The sequence below is a fragment of the Poeciliopsis prolifica genome, unplaced genomic scaffold (genome assembly GCF_027474105.1).
Source record: "Poeciliopsis prolifica strain line A6 unplaced genomic scaffold, Auburn_PproV2 SCAFFOLD016, whole genome shotgun sequence".
NCBI lineage: Eukaryota > Metazoa > Chordata > Actinopteri > Cyprinodontiformes > Poeciliidae > Poeciliopsis > Poeciliopsis prolifica.
In genome coordinates this window covers 2385539-2405237 of record NW_026562391.1, presented here as the reverse complement: position 1 = coordinate 2405237, position 19699 = coordinate 2385539, and the positions used below count along the sequence as shown (strand labels likewise).

Genomic DNA, 19699 nt, shown 5'->3' with positions numbered 1-19699 from the left:
TTTTTTTCCAGAGCTACATATTACATATACTGACTGAATGGTTCTTCCTGTTCTAAGGTCTTATTGCCACTGTTGTTATTGAAACTTTCAGTTTTCTTCTGACCTTTGAGCACATATTGTTCTGTATTCACCGTGTTTTCTTTAAAACTTATTGAGAAATAAAATTGTAATCACTGGAAATAAAAGCTGGAATCAGACGTTTCATTTCTGAAATACTGAGTGTAGTGTGACTGAACCGACAAAAGACCTTTGATCTTTGCTAGGATTACATTTAATTACACTGATCCAAGTCATTGAAAATAGAGAAAAAACAAATTGTGTAAAAACATGTCAACCACAAAAAGGAAAAGTACTATACATTTTTTGGGGGGTTCAAAAAATTCAGTTTCTATGCATTTTAAAAATTGGAAAAGTGCAAAAACAGCATGATGCATTTGGTTTTGTAAAATAGTTTGTAATTTTCTGACACATGATGTGATGATATGTAAAAATACAAGCAGAACAGGTCACAGAATAATTATGCAATGCACAGCGTTCACTTAGCATCATTCAGAGACAAACACACATATCAGCCACTGGTTTTAGGCTAACAGCTGGTCCCACACTTCACTTAATATTCACAATTTATCATGAAAACTGCCCTGGTTGTTTCCTCTTTCAGCTGCACCTCAGTTTCGCTTAAGCAACTGACTTTATTTTTTCTGGCTCTAATTTCTCTCCACTACGGTGAACACCTCTCTCTCTCTCTCTCTCTCTCTCTCTCTCTCTCTCTCTCTCTCTCTCTCTCTCTCTCTCTCTCTCTCTCTCTCTCTCTCTCTCTCTCTCTGTCTCTCTGGCTCTCTCTCTCTCTCTCTCTCTACGTCTCAGTGTCTTCTGTCCTCTCACTTCCTTCTCTTTTGACAGTCCTTATCACCTCCTGCCCCAGTCCTGCTTCTGCCGCTATCACTCTTGTTGAGTGTCAGATTTCAGTGTCACTCCTTTCTGTCTCTGCTCTCCAGTCTTTTTTTTTCACTACCTACCAGAGAACATTTAATGTACCTCGGTTTCTCTCCCACATTTTAACTCTTGCAGAGCCTCTGTAGTGTTTCTGCTTTCTACATTTCTTTATATTCCTGCAGTAAAATGATTTTTCCCCCCCACTCCACTGTGGGAGAATCTTTTAACACCATGTTCTCTCAACCAAGATTAGTCATATCATAAATTCAGGGAGGCTCTGGTTGAGTCACATCTCTATCCTACAGGGATTTCCATGGGGATTGTAAATGTAGCCTGACTGAACATATTTATGAAAATGTTTGAATTACATATAATAAAGGTAAAACAATTGGTCCCTGTCATTACTGCAATGTCATTAGATAACTTTTCTTCTTTTAAACCCCTTAACTCTCACCACTATTGTTTAATTTTAAAACAAAGTTTTAGATTTAGTTTTTTTTTTACACATTTATGAAAACTGTCTGTATGTTGTGGCAGTACAGTATGTGACAGATAACCTGTGAAAAACATTGAGCTTCTCTGCCTTCTCCCTGCTCAGTCAGAAAACAACCAATCGGAACCACGATTGATGTGATGGACACTCGTAAATCATACTTGTATATGTGCTGCAACTGTGTCAATCGCGGAGAAACAATTTAGTGTTACAGAAAAACTGCTTATCTGTGTCATCATAGGGTCCATGGTGGGTGCTTAGCTAACTAGCCACAGGCTCTGCTGACGGGGTAGAAAATTTAGTGCAGCAGAGGCCTAGGGGGAGGGTGCGAGCAGCGCATACATGAAGTGATTGACAGTGCTAATAAGGAAGTCACTAGCCTTCTTCAAATACACCTGATAATTATCTAAGCGTTTCAAAGTTTTTTTTTTTCCACGACTTAAAAGTTGAAACTGAAATCTAAATTTGTCACAAAGTTGATGCACATTAACACCTCTGTTACTGTATTCATACCTAAAAGGGCATCTAAATAAAGGTGGAAATGAAGTGGAAAGATCCAAGAAATTTGGGCTGGGGGTGATGGTAACAAACCGTGTGTGGGGATTACAGAATAAATATGATGAAGTGATGGAAGAAGAGAGCATACGATTCCTGAACTTTGATCCCAAAGGGGTTTCAGACCCTCTGACGGGAAAATATAAAATCAAAGGACAATTCCACTTCGTGCATATTATTGCCAGAGCGTAACATTTCTATATTTGATTTTGTTTTTAATGAGTGCAGCGCAATATTCAGGTTTTCTGAGAAACTGCATTTGGAGTTCCATTAACCATAGTAATCAGTTAAGTAAACACTTAAAAATATGTCCAATTGTGTGTGAGTTTCACTGTTTTATTTGTCAAATTACTGAACTATATTAACTTTTCCACGACACAGACACAAATAGTTGAAGTACTTACTTTAGGTCCTGAAATGGCTCTGCTCTGACATGTGAAGTCTCGACAGAATGGCTAAAAACCACTCCTTCATCGCCTGCAGAGAGGTAAAAAAAAAAAAAAAGAGTAAAATGATGTCATTTTGACATCAAATGACACCAACTTCATCATACGTCTTTGCACCATGGAGGTCACACTTTTCGGAAATTATGTCAATTGTTCACATTTTGCATTTCCAGTAAAACCTGCCCCGGTGTTCATTTCAGGAGCAGTGTGAAGAAATGGAGGCTAAATCCTGGAAAGTTTATTTTAGTTAGACATATTTTATTCTCCAAGTCGGCGCTGATGCATCTCATCTAATGAGATGCTAAAAGTAAGGGTGTAAACAGGCTCCAACTAATTTTGCTGAGATTTCATTATCCTCCTCCCAACACGCGCCTCCTCCTATTGGAAAAAAACAAAAAAACCCAAAAAGGCTGGCTCTGATAAAATGACGTGCTTAGCCCCCTGTGTCCGGCAGCCACCTCTGCAGCTGTGAACAGATGTTTGGCAGTGGCTCTTGCTGAGACGATAGATGGTATATCGAAAGCTCAGCACCACAGCAAATTTAATACTGCATGAGACAAAGTCACCGGCGGGCCCTCGGATAACGAGACGACGGTCGCCGTTCAAAGACGAAGAGGGCGGCGTTCCTTTGTCGGAAGCTCTGAGAATCAGAACTCAATTTTCTACATACTAGGAATATTAGTGTGGGCTTTTTGTCGTTTGAGCTTCGCACAATGCAGCTTATCTTGCCAACAGGAATTTGGCATTTGTTTCCAAGCTTGCTTTGGGGATTTTGTCACCTCTCTCTTGTTTGCATGAAATGTTTATGAGCTTGTCACCATCGGCTTGGCGGCACCTTTCCCCGTTCTGAATACCCAGGGTGTGTTTTCAAAGCACAGCCGGTGACCCGAAACTGGCAAGCCAGCTGGTTTCACTCTGACAAAATCCGTGTAGTAATGTTACTCTTTTTAAATTTTAAAACTACCAGCAAACCCAAACAGTGACAGTGAGCATAGAGGTTTACGTGGCTCTTTTGGATGGTTGGTCGTTCTCTTCCCTCCCACACCCAGGAAAGGACAAAAGCAATCACCTCCAGCCCTAAACCTCTTTGCCCTCATTCTTTCAGAGTGACTCTAATGGACAAATCTCCCAAATTGCCTTCAGCTCTATGTGAGTCTGTGGGAGTGGATTTAGCACAAGTTCACCTTCAAACTTCAATTCATGGGGTTCATGTGAAGACGTATTTTGAATACCCATCACCAAGATCATGACCAAAATGAGTTCAGAGTGATTATTGAAGGTTTTTCTTTGTGTTATTCACCGTAGAACACTGGCTCTATCCACTTTTCAATGAACATTTACTTCTAGCACACTTTTATGACAAGTGTAAACCTCAGAGCTTAGCGTAATTATTCAAACAGACGTTGAGTTCAGTCATGACTTCGAACGACTCGCACTGTGCCTGAGTTATTTCTCATAAAACATTCGAAAAAAAACTCTTGGAAAATTGGGAAAAAGTGACAGAAAATGTCTATGATTTAAGTGTTCAAGCGTTTGATTGGAAACTGTTTCAATTGTTGAAAATCAAACAAAACTGAGCTACTGGTGGATTTTATAATTTGGTGCAGAGATTGAACATGAATACTTTCTTAGAAGCCTCAGTGGTCGGATTTAAGTCGCCGAAAACAAAAAAAGAACAAATGACAGTCACTGCTGCCTTGAGTTCATGAGAGCTCCTTTCAGAAAGAGAATAAATTGGTGTAGAAAAGCAGAAAACAATAATATTTATGGTAAAAGAATGAAAAAGAAAAAAAAATCTGATGACGCTAGAGAAGACAAGTGTGTGCAAGTTATATAAAAAACCAGGAGTTCCTGAGACATTTGAAAATCGAAAGTTTATGCCAGTACTTTGCACCATTTCTTATACAACAAATTAAAAACAATCAGTATATTTATGAGCTCATAATGAATAATTTTGCATCAAAAGAGGTGTTTTGAGTTGAGAAGGTTGCTTATTTTGTCAAAATATTGTTTTTGATCTAAATTTGTTTAGACCTGCAATGGAGTCCCACCACCAACGTTATTCTGTGTTAGTAATATCGCCACACTACACAAGGAAAAAACGATGTGAACGTGTGGAAAGCTACGTCGCAGTCCACACTGTTGGCGGTACGCACATTACCTGTGACTTTAAGTTTCTCTGTTCCGATGCTGATCTCTTCCTCGTCCGCAGAAAACAGAACCCTCTCGCCGTCAGCGCTCTTCACTTCGAACCTCTGACACTGGGCTTCAACCATTTCCGAACCTCAAATGAAAGAAGAAGAATAAACTGCGTTAAATTCAAAATGTACCACAAGGGCATAAGGGGCAACTAATGGAAAAAAACAACATTTGTTCACAGAATTGAACAAATCTTTGGAAACAAAATGTCCCACTTAAGTAGAAACTTAAGGAGAAAACATGTGGTGCTTCTCTCACAACTTTTTACCAAAGAGAACAGGAAAAACTTTTATGAAAGATAAAAGTTTTTTCTGTTCTGTAAAATATAATGAGAAATATTACCACTTACTCAGACTGTAAAGTATAATGGCGCTGCTTCCACTAAAGGCAGACAGCTGAATACATATTACACAAAGGAAGCGTTGTCGTTTTTATTATTTTCGAGGTTCAAAATTGTCTGGAATTGATGGTATAATTATGTTTTATTACAACCTAAAAAAGAATGAATTTTAATTCACCGTTAGACTATCTCAAAATATGAAAGTGCTTTTATAAGCTTTCACAATTAACGACCTAAAGTAACTGATCAACTTGGGATATATGACACAACGCATTAGATTAATAAACTGTTCTTTCAATAAATAAGTGATTTTTTTTAAATTATTGCCCTTTTTCTCCTTCGTTTGTAGGACTTTGTCTGCTTACCGATCAGAATCCTTCTCTGTGTAACAGCAGTGTTTAATTTTGTTCAACCTCATGCGGACCGTAAATTTCAGTCAACATCAGCAAACACGGTTGAGCATCTGGTGATGCATGTTAATGTGCGTTTGGCAGGGATGGGTGGGTGTGTTGGGATGACTGACTGACTGGACACGACTGCAACGCAGAAATGAAGATTTTTGCATTAGCATCTATGCAATAATTCCTCTCATAAAGGACAAAACATTGTCACCGTAAAACAGAGTTCCTCCGTCAGTTCTTTGTGTTTTAAAAGTCTCCTTGCTCCAGCACGGCTGATTCAGATGATTTCATTGCCTTCTCTCCATGCCAAACTGTGCTGCAAAAGTTAATCACCCATTCATTTGAATGGGCAGCAGGGAAATGCCTAAAAAACGTGTGCTACTTACACAAACGCACTAGTCAAAAAAAAAAAAAAAAAAAAAAAAAAAGACCAATTAATTATCTGTTTGAGACAGACAACATGGACAAGGCTTGAATGCCACTGGTAGCACATAGCCTCTTCCTAACTGTCAGCTTTACTCTTAGCTGTGACGAGGACAAATACGGAGCATCTCCTCTACGAGCGAGTCCACCCCACCGGCAACGCTAAAGTGAGCATCTGCTTTAGAGATTCATGCCAGGCTAAGCTAAAGGGTTTCAGCTTATTTTGAGCCCAAGTTTTAAGATAATTTCAACACAAAATATAAAGCACTTAATCTGATACTGGACCATAAATAAACTTTGAAACAAAATAAACAAATTCAACCAATAATCCAGAAGTAGCAGCTTTAACCTGAACACATAAATAGATAGAAACTCCAACGTAATGCTAACACAAACAAACCCGGGATTGTAAGTGAAGCAACATTGCAAAGTAATGTTTAAATTTATAACCAACTACAGGAAGTATGTGCATCAGAAATGAGAGTAAGGGACGAGTGGTGAACAGAAACTGAACCACTTTGTCAGCACCGAAAAGGATGAGCTGTTAGAGGATAAGACACTTTGCTTCACAAATAACTTGTCATGAATGATAGATTAGAGAAAGTTATGGTAGCCAGAGAGAATCCATCCATGTAGAAAGACTCCAGGTTGGGAATTGAACCCAGGACCTTCCTGCAAGGTAAAGGGTTCTTAGTTTAAGAGGGAAAAAAATCCAGATTACTCAATAATGTGTGTCATGTTGCAGGTTTTGTGTCATTAAAACGCTGACTTGCAAGCCGGTATGAAACTTTGCTAACCAAATTCAAAATTGTCAAATTACGTCTAAACCATGCTATTAATTTAATTTATCTGTATTTCATATATTTTTGAATTAGACAAGAACATTTTATGACTGCATTACAGATGGACCTATAAAAAAAAGCCCCAGTCTCTTTGACTGTTGCCCAAATTCCCCTTTACCATCTGGGTTTTCAAGCTGCAGCTCAAAACGTCTCCCTCATATTTCTCTGTCACTCTCTGTTTAGACTCTCACGCCTCATGACTACACACAATATAATTGTGCTGAAAGCCTATTGTGTGTTTACTGTATGTGTGCATCTGAGTGCGCAACAGAATTTGGAGTTGCATGGAAGAAATCAGTAAAGGAGAGAAAAAGGACTCAGGATGAACAGGGACAAAAAGTGAAGGATGTTTAAATGAGGGATTCTGTCTCAGGTATCTAGCACATGGAGCAGATTTTATTTTTTATGTTTTTGCATGGATGCAGGTCAGCATAATTTAAAAATACTTGTCTGATTTATGAAATGGTGTCTTTTGCTTGTTCCATGGCTGTGGGGTGTTTGAAAAGACAGACTTAGATGAGGAAGACACTGGATCACCAAGAAAGGAAAAAGAGAAGCTGTTATTCCTGCACATTTACAGACAATGTGGATCTCAAAAGTGTATGAGTACCTGTTAAAATTTTAGGTTAATAAAAAGCTTAGCCAGCGTAAGCAAATGTATGAAATAAGATAAGAAAGTAAAACTAGTTGGAAACTTTCTGGAAATTTCATTTATGCCCATAAACATGATAACAGCATTTCATTAACTAAAAGGAAAAAAAAAAAAAAAAAAAACATAACTTATTTTCCTCACTTAATTTACCGAAGTTGTCAATTTTGACATTGTGAAAATATAAAAAGGGAGCAATTATTTTTTATTACAATGCCAAATCTGGACAGGAATATTTCATGCACAGAACAAACTCTTTAAGACAGTCTGTGATCAGCTACATTTAAAAAATATATATTATGGAGCTTAGGCGTAAATTCAAGCTGGGAGACAGAACACAGCTGATCTACATCACAGCTGATCCTCTTCAATCACGTCACACCCTGCTGCAGCCAATCAGGATCGGCGCCCTCGCGCGTCCCAGCCAATCAACGTCAAGCCGGTCCATTCAAGAAGACGAGCTTCCGGGGATCTGCCTGCTCGTCAGCTGTGCTTCGCCCACCTCCTCCCCATCTCCACCTTCAGCCCGATGACCATTCTCCAGGCGCCCTACGCGCTCCTCCATCCAAGGCTCTGCTCCATCATCAGTATTCGGACCGGGGGGTAAGACTAGTGAGCTTCGCCGGACTCAGCATCTCCCCCCCGGCGATCTACGCTCATTAGTCTTCCGCCGGTTCGAGCGCCAAAGATTTGTTCATTAAAATCCTCTAACTGCTTATTTTTCTCTGTGTGAGTTGATCCAGATTGAATTGTTTATTTCAACACTGGGCATTCATCATTTCAAAAAGATGTCTGACAAGCTCAATATAATGTTTTGTCCTGTTCCATTAGCTGTAAGCCGGTAATTTCCTACTATTCTTGTTCTGTTAAACCAACAGCTGGCCAGCCTTTCATATCAAATATATCAGGGATGAAGACATCAGACCACTGAAAGAGCATCTCCAGTTTTTTAGTCGACGGAGTATCTTTTCATAAAGAGATGCATTAAACTAGTTCTTCACCAGTCATACATTATTATTATTGTTATTATTATTAATGTGACTGAGAAATATCATGGTTCCAGATGCAGTAGGATTTGTTCAGAGTGTGCAGTGACGATGACACTGATGTGTGTGGACGACTCGGGTTTTTGATCTGACATTTTAAAAACAGCTCCATCCATTCTGTGTCAGACAGAATGGATGTACCAAAAATAATGTGAAAAACTTTTAAAACAAAGTTGTACTTAACCTGAATAAGTCAGTTCACCACTTCTTGCCTTGAAATAAACAAAATGTGAAGAAAAAAAACAAAACAACAACCCACAACTATCTGAACTGTTAATAATTTAATGTTGACTGGAAGTAGAAAAAGCCCGGGATGTGCAGGCCAGCGGCAGACACACTGTCAAACATCAAGGTGTGTGTGAGGAGTCATCATATTCAGGGCGGCGCTGCGGCGTGAGGACAGCATAGCCAGTCGTACTCGTGTTGGTGATCGACTGAAGAGCAGAGCTTTAAAAAGCCACAGATGAGACCAGACGCATAACTTATGTGACTCATGACGCGACAAGCAGCGAAATGATGGCCGAGAGCCCGAGTGGAGGGAGCTCTTTCGTTCTTTTTTTTTTTTTTTTTGACAGCTGCACAAACTTTAAGCTTGCAGTTATCTGACTGGTTTGAGTGAAAGCCAAGTCTAAATGTGTAAACAGGCTGAGCTTGAGGCAGGAAAAGGAGGAAATACACTGAGGCAAACCAAATGGGAACGGGGGGAACAAGCATGGAGGATAAAAAATATTAAATATTGTTTATTTCAATGCATAAAATGTATAGCTTATGACTTGCATACCTTTCTTCCAATTTATTTTCCCCTGACTTAATTTGTCTCTGTATTGAGAGATTATGCAAGAGCCGTGTCTGTGAATTTAATTCTTAAATAAGAAAAACTGAGGAAAGGAAAGGATGGGTAGTAAACACAAAGCCACAATGTTGTGCCAGCAGCCTCAACATTTGAAGAAAGTGGTCGCAGGTTATTTATTTTAAGTGATTGTTAGGATAATTGACAGAGAGCTGTGTGACACCCAGTAGAAAAGAAAAAAAAAGTCTGAGTATTTCATTCTATATTCAGAAAATAAAGAAAATAGAAACTGATTTGAGATTAATTTAGAATTTTTTACTTATTTTTTTATCCACAAGAAATAATGTGTGTTTACTGTTTATTTTGTTTGTCCTACAGATGAAGATTAAAAGGGTTCGAGTGTCTCTGCATTAACACTGCAGTTTAAACAATCCCCGGTTTCACCCAACAAAACACGTCAAATGACAGAACACGTCGCTCCCGAAACCTAATGGCCGTGCCACCATTTTCCGTTTCCTTTTCCTCGCTGACCTGTGGGTGGCAAATGTTAATTCTGTGTAATTGAGCAGGTTTTTTTTTTTTTTTTTTTTTTTTGGGCCAACTAATTGCCTTCTGCAAATGTCTCTCTTCCTGATCAGACCAAGTAATTTTGTGGCCACCAAAAACAGCAGGAGTCCTTGTTAGGTACCCTTAATAATTAATGCGCTCATTTAAATTTACTGATTTAATCACTTCCTGACAGGATTTCCTCTTTAGTTACAAGTGCCGTCCTCAGCAGGACCCTGCAGCAATAATAATGCCTTCAGAGTACGTCGCTGATGGGACGAAGTGCAGTGGGTGAAAAAAGAAAACAGTTCAGTAGAGAGGATGTGAAAGAGGCAATAGCTCAATACAAGATGCAGGTGTAACACAGATATATCTGAATGTTATCTACATGTATGTTACTTCTTACCTCTATGCTTTTTTTGTGCTGCCTTAACATGCAGATATTAAATCTACATTTGGATATTATGAACAATTCATTCATAACATATTTGCACTGATCTGATTCATGGGATATTGTGTGCCTGTCAGGGTTGATAAATATCCCCCATCAGTCTTTTTCCATCATGTAGAGCACTTTGAATTGTCTTGTTGCTGCAATGTGCTGTGCAAACAGACTTGGCTTAGCTTGCAATTTCATAAACATGCCAACAGAGAAACAATAACAAACATCTGCAAAATCTGGAAAAGCTGCTGATTTACTTCTTCAGTAAAACTCTTTAAATCATTCTTGAGACCATAAATCTGTGGAGATGCATTTCATGCCCACTTGGAGCTATGGTGTGGAATCTCTGAGGCTTTGAGGAATCGAATCCACGATTTCTCCGCTTGAGATTAGGCAAACGCAGTTGGAAGTGAGACATTGTTCAATAACGCCCATTTGCATGTCTTTACTAGTTGTGTCAACAAATGACTCTTCAATGATATTCATTATGTTTGCAAGGAATATTTTCTTATACATATAACACTGCGATTTTTTATAAACAAGAAAAAGCAGAAAAAAAAATTACATTTCAAAATGTAGTAAAAACTTGCCAGAAGTTTGTTTTAGATCCTTTTGTTATCTTAAGTTTTTTTTATTTACTTACCACTTTTTCTGGTTGTATATTTCTAAAAATAAATAAGTGACATATTTCCCCCCAAAATTCAATAAATTCTTATTATCTTAATTTGCATTCAGAGTTAATGGATGGAACACATTAAAGTAGTGCCAGTCTAACTGTTTTACTAGCGTCCATTAAAGTGTTGAGGCCATAATAAAAGTTATATGGGTTTGCTCTCCTGGAGTTTAATTCAAGGTTTTAAATTAGGTCTTCCAGCAGTGAAGGGACATGACGCAAGACGACACCATAAAAGGACTGAGGGGTCGCTACAAAGAACAGCGTAGGTAAGCCAAGTAAACACTTTATGCATGGTAGATTTTCTCAGGCAGGTCCCGTTCTCCCCATCGCTCCCTCACGTTCCTGGAGATGGAGAATCAGAGGAGCTATTTAAGCAGTGTGTGACATTCATGTAAAAAAAAAGTCTTCTCTTAATGTGTGTCTGCAGCTTTGGCACGCATGCACAGACAGGCAAATTTGCATCTGTGAATACTAATGTGTTTTTGCTCTAAGAAACACATCCAAAATTAGGTTGGTCTTGTCCTTTGGCCGTGGAGAGAAACGTAACCGTATTTTATTCCCTTTTAATCACTTTTTAGTTTTCCTCTGGGTGAAATTCTGGCAATAGGCTAAATGTTGCATTAAGCTTTCGACTAAAAATTAAGGTTGTGAAAATGTAACTGTTGTCTCCTTGTAAATTTTTAATGTGGACCTTAGGAACACATTTAGTATGTGACAAATTTTAATACTTAGCTGAGTTTATCCTGAATGACTATAGTCTCTATAATTTGGGATAGATGTGTTTATGTCGAGGAGTAGCTAAATGTTAGCTGCTAACATTTAGTAGCCATCTACAACTCGTAGTTTTTCAAAGTGTCCACATGTTTGCTTTTTATGAATGCATAAGGTTGTTGTCGAAAACCATTTTTGTCACTTATAACTTTCATTAAACATAGCTTTCCAGTTCGGGTAGAAATGACTGTGATGTACAGAGCTTGAATGCACCAGTTTTCTTTCTGTGATGGTCAAACCAAACAATAACACACATTAAATACACTAAAAACACACTTGTTGAAAAATAAATGTTGAGTCACGCCTCCCTCCAGGACTCATTTCACGCACCATCGATCACTTGATGAACCATCCAGCAGCTCCTTCTTTGGTGGCATTTTCTGTAACTTAGGTCCTCTCTGATTGAATGTTGCTGCTCTTGAGCTGACAAGTGGATCAGCATCTCTCTTTTACTTTATGACGCTTTCGAAAAAAAAAAAAAAATAGATGATAGAACACATCTCCTTTTCTGGTCCATTAATAACAGAATGGATTTTGGCCTTGTTTCCATCTGACATGATTTCTTTCAATACATTTCTTGAAGCTCCCCATTCTGGTTGTGCCACTTGTACAGAACATGCTTGTTTATGAATATTCAACTACAAAACTTTTAAAAGTTTCAAAATAATGAGAGATCAGGCATCTATCACTCCCTCATGGATGTTGCTATGTTTTTTTGTGTGTTGTTGTTGTTTTGAGATTGTTTTCCTAAAATGATAGAATTTTTTGGGCATCTTCCAAAAAGTTGTAAAGTTGAAATTTTTTAAGGTTTATTCTTTCCATCACATGATCTTGCAGAATGATGACATTGCTGCACATAACCTTCTCAAAAAAGACAGGATTTCAATATGGCTAGTATTTAAAGTGCAATTAACTTTTCCATAATTCAAGTAAAATCATGTCTCGAGGAGCTGTCAAAGAGTAAAAGAGGAATTCCATATCGCTCATTCAAGTTGACATGAACGGTGAACAGTTGGAGCAAATACTACAAAAACATCACAAAATGGTTCATCTTATAGGTCCGGCTTTCAAACGATGTGAAACAGGAGGCTTAATTAGAAGAGGGTTGAGTGGACGAGTTGCCGTCGTACTTGTTTCAGAAAAGAAACAAGGACAAAAAACGGTAATGTAATTGGTTACATTTGCAGAAATGTTGCAGTAACTGGTGAAAATGACAAGTTTATGAATGACAAGTGAATTTGCATTTAGTTGTGATAGCACCATCTCAGCTTCTGGGGAACTTTAAATAATGAGTAATCATGCAACTACATTCAAAGTTCAATCCCAGTGTCTTAATGCAAATGTTCGCTGGTATTTTCCAGTCCAGAAGACTTTTCTTTAAAGACTGAGTCATGTTATCTAAATACAAAAAGAGGACATTTAGTGACAGTTTTTGCCCATTCTTTAATTACATTTGTACTGACATATTACCCAGTAAGTGATCCACTTATGTCAGCTTTCACATGTCAGTTGCAGAGCTTGCATCTGCAGACAGCTGAGTGTGGGCACTGGGCATGATAAACCCTTAACATATAGTGGTAAATGTTAAACATTTGATTCTGTTAGACAAGATGCCTTAAAAAAACAAACTGAAAAGTCCCTATTTTCAGCTTATTTGGTAACAACTGAATTAAAAAGATATCTTTTCCGTCATTGGTCACTGATGGTGAGAGTTAATGCTACATAAAGTGTGCCTGAGTGATGTAGAAAAGCCACACCAAGCAACTGGGAAAGTGTTAGCTATTTTAGTAAAGCAAAATCGAGAAAACATGACCATAATTTTTATCATTGTATTCACCTCCAATTTTTATTGGCAATTAGAGCCACAGGCAAAAGTAGGATCTGCTTTGTTTTTTCCAGATTGTACATACCTTGTGTCACAGTCTTTCAATGAGCGTCAAACTTTAGATCCTCACGACTAAAAGCTGTAAAGAATACAATGAATCCATTTCCTGCTGTCCTATTAAGACTTCCTGTTCATTGAAGGTCCTTGTCATTTCTCTGTCAAATCTCCACATTTACTACTGTTACAACACAAGTTACTGCTCCAAAGGTTTGCTCAAAACAGATAAACAGATTCTACCCCTCAACACAAATACACCCACAGAACGCCATGCTGAGCACCAGCTCCGACTCTGCAGCAGATGGATTCCCCGTCGGGTTCACTCTGAAGCGAAACCCATCTGTATGTTTAAAATGTATCTGATTTCGGGGATCTAATATGCAAACACTACCCCATTAGGAGCAGACGTAAATTTATGCACAAACAAATTTGTTTTGCACAAAACTCAGGTCTGAGAGGAAAATTGTACAAATTTATATTTGTACAAATGAAACTGAGGCATTAAATGTTACGCAAATGTTTATTTCTCGGTGAGCTCACAAATGAAATCCTAAATATCTGCAGAGGCAATCACATTTACTAAATGGGCTTCATGGTTCTGCAGTCGAACGCCAGCCGGGGGTCTTTCAGTGTGCAGTTTGCATGTTCTCCCTGTTTATCTCTCGATACTCTAAGATTCACACGCAAGTATCGGCTGATCGCCAATCTCCCAAAATTAAGAAAATCAGCGCCTTGATATCGGTTGGCCGGTACATTAGTGTACTCCTAATAAATATTATAATTTCTTCAACGTGACTAAACAGATTGTAGTCCAGACATAAAGACTCAACGTGCAACTGGAACATCGCAACGAACAGGACAAAGCGTCAACTCTGGCCGACCAAACTGTTCATTCACACTGTAATTTGACATCCTAATCTCGGCTGTGGTCATATTGTGAATTTTACTGATATGAGTGAGGCAGCAGAGTCCACCCACTGTTTCTGCCATTAATACTCTGCTCCCTCCTGAGGGCTCATCTTTGAGAGAGAAGGTCTCAGAGCATGGACTGGCCTTGGGCTTCTCATCTCAGTTTTATTGCTCTCCTCCTTTCGTCCCTCTGTTCTCTCTCTTCCTCTCTGTTGCTGTCAGCTCGTTAAAGTGAGTGAGAACCTGTCATCTTTGTCTTCTGAATGGCCGACCATAAAGATGATGAGTGAACTTGGGAGTTTTGAAGCCGTACCCTTTCACCCGCCTTGGTGATGATATCCCGGGATTAGAGGCAGTGAATTGGTGTCTAGATGACACTGGTTATCTAAAACTGTGCCTTATAAATGGAGGAGTAATTTTCTAATTTTACTTCTTTTTTTTTTCCCCTCCCCCAATTTCTCCAACAGTAATGGGCAACATATGAAGTTCTGTGATACTTATAAGGAGCAAAAACGGAGAAAACAGAAGAACGCTGTGCTTTTGTTGACAATGGGACAAAGTAGGTTTTGAAAAAAGTTATCTGTATAACATATGTGTGTTTGTTTGGATTAGTTTTTGTAAAAATAAACTTTAGTGGAGACTTCCATCTTAAATTCTCACTTTCCATTTCTTCATCCAGCATGTTCACACACTCCTTCTTGCTTAGTCACTCTTTCTTCAATGATTCTTTAAAATAAAATAAATATTACCTTTCACTCTCCCTTTGCAGCTCATGAAACTGATGCCATTTGAAATTAGTGAATCACCCAATGACATTATATCTTCTTTTAAATTTGGGCTTACCTCCGTCGCTTCATTGTCTTTATCGTCTCACTCCAATTATGCTGCGTTTTATCTTGGTAAAATCACAAGGTTTGTTACTGATGTAGCTCAACAATATCTAGTCAAAGTGAAATTGAAGTAACTAAAGGCATGAGGATCTCTGTAGCATTTATTTACAAAGCCTGAATTTGTAGCTACGGTTTGCAAGCGCTCATATTGTCCTGGATGTTGTAACAAGGTGACGCTCTTAAAAGATGCATTTGAGTCATTTAAAAACATAAAACGTGATTTGAAAAATGTTGAAGCTGGACTCTACCCTTCAACTGATGGTATTTTAATGCATAAGCCAAAAAAGTCAAACCAAACTATTTTTGCACAGCAAAGTTTTACGTCATTCCGGTTTAATATCATAAAGAACTCCAATCTTCCCTAAGAACTTTGATTCACTTTTCCTGGCTTTTACATTCTTTGGCCAACTTTTGTTGTTCTTAAGTGTGCAGTATAAATAAAAATACAAGTCTGACACTGACATCCATCGATTTTCTATATTCTTACAGGCAGATTGTTGCCCATGCTCAGTCGTTTGGAGAGAGGGAAGCTTCACACCGCAGTTCCCACTCAAGCACAACACAGAGAAACAACCATGAAGCAAACAAACATTATTCCTAAAGGCAATATAGATACCAATATGCAAACTTATACAGAAAGCTTCTGTTCGCATTACAGAAAAGCCACAATAACTAATTCTTGTTTTAAAATTTCACTCAAATGGTTTTATATTCAAAATTCCAAAATGTGTACGACATTCACCGCGCTGATTAGCTTATAGTACCCAAACTTCTGACTGGTTTTGTCAAGTCAAAATCCATCTGCCGCTGTTCTTGAACAGCTTACGTTTGCTGCAAGGTTTCAACTCGAGGATAAGTTTAATTAAATACAGATTTAATTGAATTTAGCTTCCATTCGTCCTCACTAACCACTAACATGGCATGGCTGTAGCAATTTAAAATTGTTTTTTATTTATAGTGCGGCATAGTGAGGACTTGCAAAGTCAGATTTCATTTATTTCGCTCAGTGTAATTGTAAATTTGCATCGTTGCAATTTATTTAAATTGACGACCGTTATCCCAGAGGAACGGATAACGGTCGTAGTTAGATGTGGTCATAATTTCAGCCGATTTCAGCCTGTTGTCGTTTTGCTGTCTGAGACCCATAGGAACACAAAGCGGTTTCACTCTGGTTTAACTAAGCAACAACGTTAAAACTCGTCTTCCGGCTTTAAAACTTTAGCTACTACGACAAATAAGTTTACACAAACATCCAGAAGTTTTTTGTACACTTATGAACTCACTGTACGTTTTTGTGGCGCTCAAATTGCAAAAGGCTAATTGTTTCCCTATAGTAAGTCCTGTTATTTGACCTTAAAATGGCATATATCGGTGTTTGATGCTGACTGGATAGGAGTAAAATCAGTCTGAACTAAAGATCACTCACCTGGGCCCCGCTTTATACCGACAATCAATAAAACATGTTGTCTGGTTGCTGTCAGGTTACATTGTGGTAATGTTGGGTTATGGTCTGTTCTTGGCAAAACTGCTCGGTAATTAAGTAAACACTGATGTGTTTGTTACATGTAATACTACAGAGACAATCCCAATCTCTTTGTTAAATGTCTTTCCTCTGCTTAAAGATGTTCACAGATTGATACTCCTCAATAGAATATTTAATAAACAGCAGAAAACACTTCAGACTGCGTGGCTCTGTTACAGTTTATGGTGTTACTTTATTAAAAGGGATACTGTCTGCTGGTCTTTTTCCATGGTCTGCAGCTGCATGATATTAAGTGTATTAGAGCGTGTTTCATCAGAAAACATATTTTTAAAAGAAAATTAGATATAGAACTGCAACATACAAATTGTTACACATAAGACCAACCAAGCAATATTGCAGATATACTGTAGCTATAGAGATATAGCTTTAAACCATTTTTGTTAGGCTTGTTAATTTTTATGCATTTACCAACAGACTGCATCATAAAATGTTGCTTGGTGACAGATTTAAATGGGGATAATTTTGCACTTGTGGATTTGATAAAGTAATAAGTTTGAAATGCACCAAATTATCCGACTGTGTCATATATCATTATATTGATTATTACTTAGAAGGAGAAAAAAAAAACTTTTCAGAATGGAAAAATGCTTGAAAAGGTAAACATTTTTTTATTTAAGCATCACTAAAACTACACCTGAATTTTCAAATCAGTACATAATTGGAGGGCTTTTATTTTTTTCCAGAGACATCTGAAAACAGTAATGTGCTTCACTACATTACCCGAATTTGTTTTCCATCAAAATAAAAAATGTCCAGCTGATGCTCACAGTGTTGAGGGAGAGCCGCAAAATAAGGTGGATCCTCAATTGATGCTATTCTGAAGGATATTAGTGGAAAATTTAAGTGGAAGGAAAATGACGGCAGAAAAAGTTGCAGAGACAACAAGAATACCTGCAGCTATGAGGAGGACTGGGAGGCAAAGCAAGTTAAAGAAAAGAGTTTAAGGGAGATCCTGTTCGGAGTACTTAACTAAACCACAGCCAAAGTCAGAAGGGAACAAATTTATCATTTCTTTTGGAAGAAAGTATGAAGCCAATATACAAGGAGGATTAGGGACCTGATGGTGTCACCTGCGATCGATCAGATTTAAACAATGAGGCATCTAGCATAATATTTTAGAGCTTTCCTGCTGATAACCTCCAAGATGATAACATCATTTCCCTCTGGAAGTTGGCACATCCTGGGCAGCATTCAGCTTCAACGCACCACAAATCTGGAACAAACTTCCAGAAAACTGCTGAAACATCAAGTCTTAAAACCCACCAGTTTAGAGTTACCCCTGATTAGCAGTAAGTGGAACATTGATCAACATATTTGATGTGTTTTTGCTTGATGACTTTGATGATGACATTTGCCAAAATGTACTGTTTATTGCTGGTTTCTTAGTAGATGACCATACGGTGTTTTTAATGTGTAAAGCACTTTGAACTGCTTTGTCTCTGGAACGTGCAACACAAATAAACCTGACTCGCACTGCCAAATTGTGGTTTGTAATTATGCAAAGAAGGAACTTGACAAAGTACTGAGCACATACTGCACAGTAGCTACTGTTCAATGGTCGGACATTTGTAAACAAAACTCCCTTCTTCATGGTGCAACAGTATAAATGACTGAAATAAATGACTGTGTGTATAATCAGTCTTACTGAGTTTTAATTTTGGTTACAAAAAATAATTTTTTTGTTCAAATTTATTGAGATGCACCTGAAATTGTTTCAGCCCAGGAGTAAAGGAATTATCCCAGCCATGCTTTTAGCTGATTTACAATTGATCATTCAGTTAAATCACAGAGACAGTAATATTAAATAATCATTTTCTTTTCAGATCCATCTGAAGTCCTCAGTAATACACTCTCCAACATCACTAAATGATATCCGCCAAGGTTAGAACAACAGTGCGCCATTTTTCCCTGCAAATCTAGAAACAGTTAAAACTGTGTGTATTTCACATAAAAATGCAGAAGATCCGCGCTCGCCTCTAACCATGTGGTGAGTTTTAAACACAACCAGGGCTGACAGTCTGCAGTGGGCTGCGAAAACTCTGGAATATGTTGGCAGTAATGATTGAGTGTCAGAAACATTCGTGCCTTCTGCTGAAGCAGGCGTCTGTGCTAAGGAAAAAAATAAATATCTGAACACTGTGCAGACCTAAAAGCCTGGGGTTGGAAAATATATTTATTTTTGCAAATACAGCTCTGATTTTGTATGGGCGGTTATTATTTATTACTCTCCATCTTTAACCTCTAGGAGTTTTTGTCCATAAAAAAGGCTTTTTGGGTTTTGTATAATTTACCAATGCATTATTAATATGATCCCTTTTTTTATATTCATTAAAGGAAAGACAATGTTTGTCTTGGGTGTGCTGCTCATGCCAGAGTGATTTATGCTAGCACACTGGCTTTGTTGCAGCAAATCCTGATTGAAGTGCAGAATGCTGTCCCACATCAGTGTATGACCAAGCAAATAAGCATGACGAGGTGGTGTTGTGGTTGTGTTTGTTATAAAAATCTGAAAATTTGAACACATTAATGTTACATAACGCAGATTAATGGAACTACTATTTTGACCTCACTCTTGGTATGACGTTATTGACTCGACACGAATGGTCTCCATGACAGCAGACAAAAGTGTTCAACTTTCTGTGTATGCATTTATGTGTATAAGCTTGAAATTTTACATGCATGAATTATACCGGTTGCTCTGCCGTCTCCAGCTCCACTGACAGGATTGGAGAGGGACATTTCTAAATTAGCGTTTCAAACAAGATGACTTCTTTCAAGCCGTCCTGAATATGAAAACATAAAAACCTGATAATATTCAGACAAAATGTGATGTTTTGAAAACGTGCATCTAGTGCCGGCTTTTGATACAACATGAGCAGTTACCCACTGCAGCGTCAGAAAGCACTGGGGCACCCAAGAA

At 38.1% G+C, this 19699-nt stretch overlaps 1 protein-coding gene across 1 annotated transcript in view; it reads right to left on the bottom strand.

The window, feature by feature from the left end:
• Positions 1–19699, bottom strand: part of LOC129366980 (zeta-sarcoglycan) — a 304564-nt gene that overhangs the window by 51376 nt on the left and 233489 nt on the right. Inside the window, exons 6-7 of the mRNA XM_055041146.1 lie at positions 4592–4714; positions 2389–2461 (exon numbers count right to left, since the gene is read on the bottom strand). Coding sequence (XP_054897121.1) covers positions 2389–2461; positions 4592–4714 — 196 coding nt within the window. The remainder of the gene's footprint in view (positions 1–2388; positions 2462–4591; positions 4715–19699) is intronic.